General features: G+C 46.0%; 1 protein-coding gene across 1 annotated transcript in view; it reads right to left on the bottom strand.

Annotated features, from left to right (window-relative positions):
- Positions 1-456: 456 nt before the first annotated feature.
- The window catches only part of LOC119462290 (uncharacterized), a 65,535-nt gene continuing 57,341 nt past the window's right edge, over positions 457-8,650 (bottom strand). The window contains exons 13-14 of the mRNA XM_049673245.1: positions 3,789-3,848; positions 457-596 (exon numbers count right to left, since the gene is read on the bottom strand). Of these exons, the coding sequence (XP_049529202.1) occupies positions 546-596; positions 3,789-3,848 (111 nt within the window). The 3' untranslated portion in view covers positions 457-545. The remainder of the gene's footprint in view (positions 597-3,788; positions 3,849-8,650) is intronic.

Raw genomic sequence — 8,650 nt, 5'->3', positions numbered from 1 at the left:
TAAATGGTCATTCCAGTTTCCCCACGTGACTCTCGCGTGACTCAGATGGGACTCTCGCCCGCTACGTTGCTCGAACTAGGTAGCTCGCGTGATCAGATCCAGGCATCTATGCACGAAAGCAAAATTGTCCTCCCATCTGAGAAATCCATGTGGGTTTCCTTTGTAGCTTCGTGCGATATACGAGGGGATGCCAATTTTCATTTATTACCTTTCCTCCACCTTGAGGAATTCCGCAGAACTGATTTACCACAGACATCTATGCAGCAGTGCGCCGGCTGGTGATTGCCTCCGTTCGAACAATGATTCTAAAGCAAGTTTCTCACGAGTGCTGATTTCCGAACGCTGGACAGCAACGCGCCACCTCTGCATAACCAGGCAGTAGCAAAATGCTTCGTGGAACATCGATTTCCACATCTTCTTGTAGAGAAACGTTTATGTGACAAGAATGGCTAAGAAAAGAGGTGAAATGTTTTTTTATTAGTAATGATGACTCACAATGCACACAATGGCTTGTTCACATACATCAAAGCCTTGAAGTGCGGTTGTTAGCGGGTGTTCTTGATGCCGGACTGACGGAACAGTTTGCTGGCGCATTCCTGAGAAAGGAGAATACACAGCCGAAGATACATGCAACACACACAAACATGAGCGGGCAAACATACGCAGGCACGCACGTACGCACACACACCGGGCGTGCGCGTGTGGCACAGACTCACAAAAAAGCTCCCCCCCCCCTTCCTTTTTTTACGACATACTGTGCACGGAGAGGTATTGAGATAGAATGAAAAAAAAAAACAAGGGGGGGGGGGGGGACTTAAACGGGATGCACGTTGTTTGCTACCATACACAAAGCAAGTGAGTAAACTTCAGATTTCTGCAGAGCTGGTTTGCCAAGTGAAGGCTATAAATGAACACAAGAGAAAGCGGTAAATGTGCGCACAACTCCCGAGGCTCTACATCTAATTCTACATGTACTTCGGGAGCTATGGCTAAAATTGCAAAGGTAAAAAGGTGAATGATGCCCACATTTTTCACACATGACACAGTCACTGGCTTTATACTGCACGAGTGCGTGAAAAATTATGCAAGTTGGCGGGATGCGGGCTATACATGGGTACGGATTATACATGATTTCATTTTTAAAGAACGGATGCACGCTTGAAGAAAACAAGTTCTCACGGCGCCTGCAAATTATTTGTGCTCTAAAACACCGCGATACAAGCTTCGCAACGATCGCCGCTGCAAACGAGCAATATTTCCAGTCCATACTGGCAGCTCGGGATGTGCAAGCGAATGCTGCTCGTGATATGCAAAGGGGCTGCTTTTGAGTGCTTCGACTTGTGAGCGCATGCACAAAACCTTGTTTCAAAATGTGCCCCGCATTTATACGTAACTTCATAGATGCGCAAAACACAATAACAGTGGCGATGCCACCGAAAGGACGTAAGGCTTTCACGGCATCGTTCAAGCTCAGTGTAGTCGAGAGTGTGCAAGAACTAAAGTTTATATTCTGAAGATTCGGAAGACATCGACTAGGTGTTCATCGAATCCGGCCCGTTTGATATTTGTTGTGACAGCATCGACGAGAGTGATTGTGACAAGTTTGAGGATTGACTACCATATGCAGTCTGTATGCAGTCTACTGGTTCACATTAAAATACTTGCTTCTCTACTGTATACAAGTTCGTTCTTGTGGACTACACAGCACGTGCCACTTAAAAAAATATTTATATCCAGATGGGCTCTGTGGACTATACACCGGGTGCGGCCTATAGTGGAAAAAGAATACGGCACACAAAATATATGTATGTAAAGGAAGATGTGTATCCAAAGGGTATGGTATAAAATAACGTGTTGTTACCGCATTCTAGGAAAATATTCTGTGGTGCCATGCCAAATTGCTGTTAACATCCTGGATGTACCTCAATGTGCTTGAAAGTTTAATTAGTACAAGAAAGTGTCGCGTGCTCGATTTGTTTACCAATGTAGGTAGAGTAGAACCTATGCGTTTAGTTAGCATTTTCATACAGTGGCTGTCAAACCATGCTAGTGTAGAGGATTGGGATGAGGACGATATTCGGTGCATTCTTCGTGCTGGTTCCAGTGTATGGAGATGTTTCGACAGATATGGGCGGTTGAGCAGGAAACATTTTAATTTTGTTGCATGTTCGCCACCGAAACTGGATATCATGAATGCAGTATCATGGTCCCATGAGGAAGTATGCAGGAAAAGAATTACTTTTGAACAGGTCTGTACAATCTACCCATGTAGCCTACTTATTTAGTCTGTACAGTCTACATAAAAGGTAAGTCGTTGTACTGTCGCGCTCAATATGAGTTGCAACACGGGAGCACATTTCTCTTTGTGTAAGCGTTGCCATGTTGCTATACAGTGGCAGTATGGCAGCATGGAAGCGCCTACGAAAAAATGCTGTACACCGTTCCAATTACTGGAAACACTCTGTTTTCAACAAAAATACATAGTTCAACTACCTAGTTTATAGTCGAAAATACTGACCTGTGTAGGCCAACTCTTATTGAACGCGGTAGTACGTTATGGCTCGTATGGGCAGAAGTGGCGGCTGAGGTTTGTTGTTGCGCTTTGACGAATAGTTGTGGAGATGTGGACGATCACTACGCTTCACATATTGACCAGCAAATTACGTCTAAATGACCGCTGTTCTCATGTCAAAGTAAGGTGGGGTCGGAATTGGGCCACAGAAAAGAAACCGCAAAATATATGTTCTAGCCGCACCATTCTCTAATTAGCTCGTGAGCAGAGTTTTCATCTTTTAATCCGGAGATATCCAAGGTAAGCGATGAAGTCCTTCAAAAGATCGAGATTACAAACAAAAATGAGATGGCAAGGGAAATGCGCATACGTTTCAGTCTGGTGCCAGCGTTTTGAAAAGAGGGCTTGTCATAGCCAACGGAAAGATAATAATTTAGTTCAGGGTTATTACAAGCGGGATGGTTAATTGGCAATACTTCTTGCTGCGGAGCAGGCTCAGGAGGTTATAGTAGAACTCCTGGGCAGCAAAACTGGCTTTGTGCCAGTTCGCCTTTTCTGAAAGAGGAGACGCGTCCACTCGTTTAACGACAGCCAAGCAAAGTAGATCTGTCAGTGAATGAGACCAGTTCAGATAGTTGGAGACGTTTGTTTCTTAAGATGGACAGGTCGTTCAAAGTGCTTGCCCCTGAGCGTGCAAAAAGTTATAACTGGAAAGAGGGAAGCAAACAAACCTATAAAGGTGGGCAAGCTGTCTGCATCCATCCAAACAAAATACACAGCAAAATTTGTGCACTCTTATGGACGCTGATCTGTCCGATTGTAACATCCATACCATTGAGACTATAGAAAATTATCGTGCATGACGGCAAGCTCATATTAACCTTGCAATGACACAAAACGCAGTGAAATCTTCATATTAACTCTAAGCACCTTTCGTTTCCTGTCTGGCATGAATATATGGCACAAGAGCTTGGCCAGTGATAGCTACGAAAGAGCATTTCAAGCAATTTTTGTGTCGTGGGTAGCTGCTACCACCATGTTTACTTGCCACAAAAAGTCGACAAAAAAGATAAATTTGTGCTCTCATCAAGAATTTGATCTTGGCCCTTATGGGTGAGACATTGAGTCATGGAACAAACCAGAACCTTTAGGGGGCAGTATTTTATAGTAAACCTTCGGTGGTACCCAAACATTTTCCGAGTCTACATGTGAAAAACCTCATACGCGATCCTTACGCATCAGAAGACACACGAGGGTTATGAAGACGTATACTCACGGCGGCGCTGTTAGAGCGGGCGTACACGGTCCTGAGTCGTTCTTCGTAACGACGGGTCACCTGAAACAGACAAACAAAAAAAGGCTTAAAAGTTTTCCTGGATTCGTTACATAGCGCGGAATGTGAGCGCCTCCTCGAACGCCTTTACTGCACCATTGAATTGGCGAAGGTGGTTTTATGCTTGTGCTCCCCTTCACGTTATTGTGTGCCTGTGTGAGTATGTGTGAGCGCATCTGTCGTGAGTGCATCTGCAGTGGAAGCGCGTAACGTGGTGTCCTTTAAAATTGGGCTGCATCTATTTCTCGCTATGGAATTCCTATTCGCAACTTCCAACAGGGAGGAGTGTTACATTCCATAAGTGCTATAAGCGGCACAAATGGAATCCTTCTGATAGTATACCTGGCACCGGCGAATACATATAACGCCCCAAGTAACTGGCATGCAGCTGCGAACTAAAATCTTAAATTCACTTTTATATCGTTGCAATCGCCATCATTGCAAGAATAATACCGGGCGCGCAAGCTGCTGTCGGTTTCTATACCGACAGCAGCTTCCTATCATACATATAGCCTAACGAGTGCAGAAATTATATCTTCTAGGAGATTCGCGCTCGCGACTCCCTGTAGCCATCGTTCATCTCTAGGCAAGCAGTTCTGTACATGTAGCACTTCATATGGAGCACTTAATATGGAACACTTCATATGGAACACTTCATATGGAGTGTTCAGTGGCGTGAAGGTTTTTTTGGGATTACCTTACGCAGGTACAGAAAAATGTAGTAGAGCTTACCGTTTTATGCGTATGTACAGTGCTCAGCGATTGAAACGCGGTACTCATACGGCATGGCGGCCGGCGCTTCTTGCGCCACCAGTGATCGCTGGCTGATCGCTGAGGGGGCCGGATGCAGTTACGATGTAGCAAAAGGATTCTCGCTATCATGTGACATAAAAATGCACCATCTCAGTGTCACCAGCGCCCACAAGTAGCGCAAGAAAGGGCCGGCCGCCATGGTGTCCGAGTATCGTGTTTCAATCGCTAAACACTGTACGTACGACACTGTCATATTGTTGATGAAAGGTATGAGAAAGAAAATAATAAAAAAGGGGAAACCGGCGCTCGTATCCTATTGCCGATTGTTGGCGGTCGAGGAGTGCATTCGATCGTTATACAAGGTGGCTCAAAAATGCTCACGTCAACGGGTGTGTTGAGCAGCCAATATTAATTATGCAGTCACCTTACACGAGCCTAGCTTTTACAGACATTGCATTACATTACGGTTCGCACGTTGCCCTAAATGAGAAGGGCAACTGGTGTCCCGCCGCTATGAATGAACGTAGGAAAAAAGTTCTTTTAAGCGACAGTGCGTTAAGGGCTCGTGTCGCAGAAAATCCGGTGTTGGCATCGGCGGCGTTGACCGTTAAAGAAAATTTCCGTATATTGACCTTTTTTACGGAGCAGTTTGTTCTGGAGAAACGAGCTGGCGCATTCTGCGACGCGACGTAGGTCGCCTCAGCGACCGCGCGGGAATACGAAACCATTACCGCTTCTACCTGGCTTCTGTGCGATCAGCTGTCGGAAATGGAACTGAGTTTTAGCTAACGCACTGTGCTCCAATCATGCTGGTTTCAATAATGTGGATGTGATGAATATGTGTGGCCAAGTTAGCGCACCGCTGCTGCAACGATCCGTACGTGTTTCCGGCACTTTGAGATGTACGGCTTTCTTCGAGGATACAGAAATTTCCTAATCCACCAGCGTTTTATCGCTAACCTTCAAAGAAAGGGCTGCAGCCCCGGTGCGTCAGCAAGAGTGAGTACCGTTCGTTAAACAATGATAAAGGGAGTAGCGCTGCTTCCTGACATATTAGTAGTTTCGCGCACAGTATCTACACACATCTACGCCAACTGACACGGAAACTTACGCCCACCATTTCGCCAACGTGTAAAGAATGAATGAATGGGCGCACACTTGAATATACGCGCACTACATACGCACAATAAATGACGGCACTACACCGATAGCGGACGAATGGTCGAAGCTGAATGTTTCGTGACGATCCACAAAAGTAAGCGAGTTACTAGCGATAATACGTCTTTGCTACGAGGTATTATAATGTACAGAACAGCTAAGTTTCGAGCAAGAACAAATCTAACGGCACTGAGCCCACCCGCGAGCGATTAGGCCGGTAATATACACATAGTGACCGCACCGAGAAACCTTACTGAGTCAGAAACATGACAAGCCGCTGCTTCAAAATATTGCCAAATAAATAATGAAGAGCAAAACATGCTAATGCTGATTCAATTGATGAGAGGAAGTTTGGATACCTTATGGAATACATATTTAGCCCCAATATTAGAACAAGCACCATATACGCTGCTCGCGCCGTTTAGACATAGTTTAACCAGCTCTAAAGCGCTTTTGCATGTTCTCTGAAGCTGTGGCCAAAGCTTCGTGTCGTCCACCCAGTCACCGTCTATGATATCTTCCGAAACAGAGATTTGTTAAGCCGCGCACCGGCGTCATACACATCCATTGTAAACACGGAGGCGACGGAGGCAGGTGAGGCAAGCAATGGACGCGTCACCACGTGATCCAACATGGCAGCGCCCACAGGATAGCCGCGAAAAGAGTCATTTAGGTATATGTGTATGCCACGCCTTGCTATATGACATACGATAGATGCGGATTATATTGCCACACCATTCTATCACTAAAGTTGCTCGATACCTTGTCCTACAATCTTGACAAAGTTATTACTCGAATTTTGAGATTGACAGGCCACAGACAAATATCACGAAACAAAGCACGACAGCGCATGTCTTGCATGTTAAGTCTTCTCAGACTGAAATATCAAAAGTGCGAAAACTTAACAGAAACCTGAAAATGATGTAATTTTTTAGCGCCGCTGTGCACTACCTCCGGGATCCGCCCACGCAAGAAGCCGCGTTTCTACCAGAAAGCTCGCCTTCGTGCACAGCATTCGCCGCCAGCGTTTCCCAGTAAACATTACGGTTACATAAACTGTAGTTGCCGGGAAGCGTGAGAAGCAGCCGGGGTTCTTTGAATGATATCGCGCTCCACTCTTAATGGCGAAGCTTCAGCATCCTCCAAGTTTTTTTTTTCGATAACGAGACTGAACTGCGAAGAGATGCATCTCTTCAAAGGCATTTCTTTGCATTTTTTATCGCGTAGCGACAAGCGCCCTCGTGTGCCATGTGTAGTGGGCTGCCCACCCATGCTGGGGTCGTCCTTTTTTTTTACTGTCTCAACGAAAATGGCAGCGAGCGGCTTCACACGCTCTCGTAGGTGGCTGCAGAGCCTGCGAGACCAGAAGTTCTAGCATATAACCTCCTTGATCTACAGCGGCAGCACTCTTGCTCTCGCGGGGCGCGCCCACGAGTGAGCCTGAGTAAGTACGTCCCGAGCGCTTTGGCAGAGGGTTTTGCCGCGATATATCCAATTTGCCGAGCACCGCTAGTCCTCCTGTTGAATGCTTTCGCATGAGTTATCGCTCACGAGCTACGTTTCTTGGTAACAGAGAAACTGCCTATGGCATGTTCAGCAGCCACTCCTCTGAGTAGCCCAGCACTCCCGTAAAAGGCAGCGGTAGCTACACGTCCCGCCGAGGCATTTCGGAGCGGGGAACCAGTAGGCTACCTTCTGACATCGAGCGCGGGGCTTCGCTCTTTCTAGAATACGATTAGAAGGGAAACACACAGCAGATTATTGTTTCTGGATTACTGATGGAACCCTTAGCTTGCGTATTACTGAAAAGAGCGCCGCAAGTGTCCGAACTGTTAACGAGTGCGGTAGAAGACGACGATTCTCGAGCCAATGCTGATGATGATAGTTTTTTGCTTACACCAACGACACCAAATTTTCTTGGCTAGTAGAGGTATACAGCTTCGCTGTAAAAATGTGCGCAGTACACACGGAAACAATCTAATGTTGCTGTGCTCCGCTTTAAAATACACTCTTTTCACGGGCTAGCCACGCATTGGAGCATTATGTAATAAAGTTTGTTATTGTTCGGACAGCAGATAGACTGGAATGACCCGTACGTGGCGTAAAATTTACTGAGCTGTTAGATTCGGACCATCGAGACACTCAGAAGTGCCCATTCGCTTTGCCAAAACCCATCCATTTATACCACGGAAAGGAAGGATTCACATGGAACGGCACATGGAAAGGAAGGATTCCACACGGACAGCATGAACAACATGACACCCGGTGGTGTCATGCTGTTCATGCTAGCATGAGCACTCGGTGGTTTTCATGCTAAAGACAGCATGAACACCACTGGGCATGCTAAGCTGCCAGCGTCTTCCCCAACATGACAATCGTTCGTCGAAATTGCCACTGAAGACTGGACAAAGGACGGAGTTAGAACCCGAGACATTGCCGATGCGTAGGCGAGAGTGACACTGCAGACAACATCCACCGTCAATTCAATGCCCCATGAGCTTAGTGGTAACAAGGAGGCCGAAAATGTGAGGCACCTAGTTCAGCGTCACTCAGACCGGTCTCTGCGCCGATGGTACCACAGAAAATGTGTTCAAGAAGGCGTTTCAGGCGTTGCCGTAAATATATTTGGATGTACCTAGAACCATATGTATCAGTGGCACAAACCAACAAGGGAGATGGCCAAGAATCGGGTGCGAAAGAATGACAGAATGGAATACCACACAAAAAGGCAAAATAAGTTTACTAGTTCATAACAGGTATCGAGTAAAAAACAAAAAACAAAAAAAAACGAAAAAAAACGTAGTTTCGCTCGAAAAGTGAAGCATCCAATGCGATAGCAAATTATTAGATAGCGACACCAAATAAGCACAGTAGTGTTATCAGCCGTACAAAGT

Source organism: Dermacentor silvarum, chromosome 8, assembly GCF_013339745.2.
Source record: "Dermacentor silvarum isolate Dsil-2018 chromosome 8, BIME_Dsil_1.4, whole genome shotgun sequence".
Taxonomy (NCBI): domain Eukaryota; kingdom Metazoa; phylum Arthropoda; class Arachnida; order Ixodida; family Ixodidae; genus Dermacentor; species Dermacentor silvarum.
This window is presented reverse-complemented; position numbering and strand designations above follow the sequence as displayed.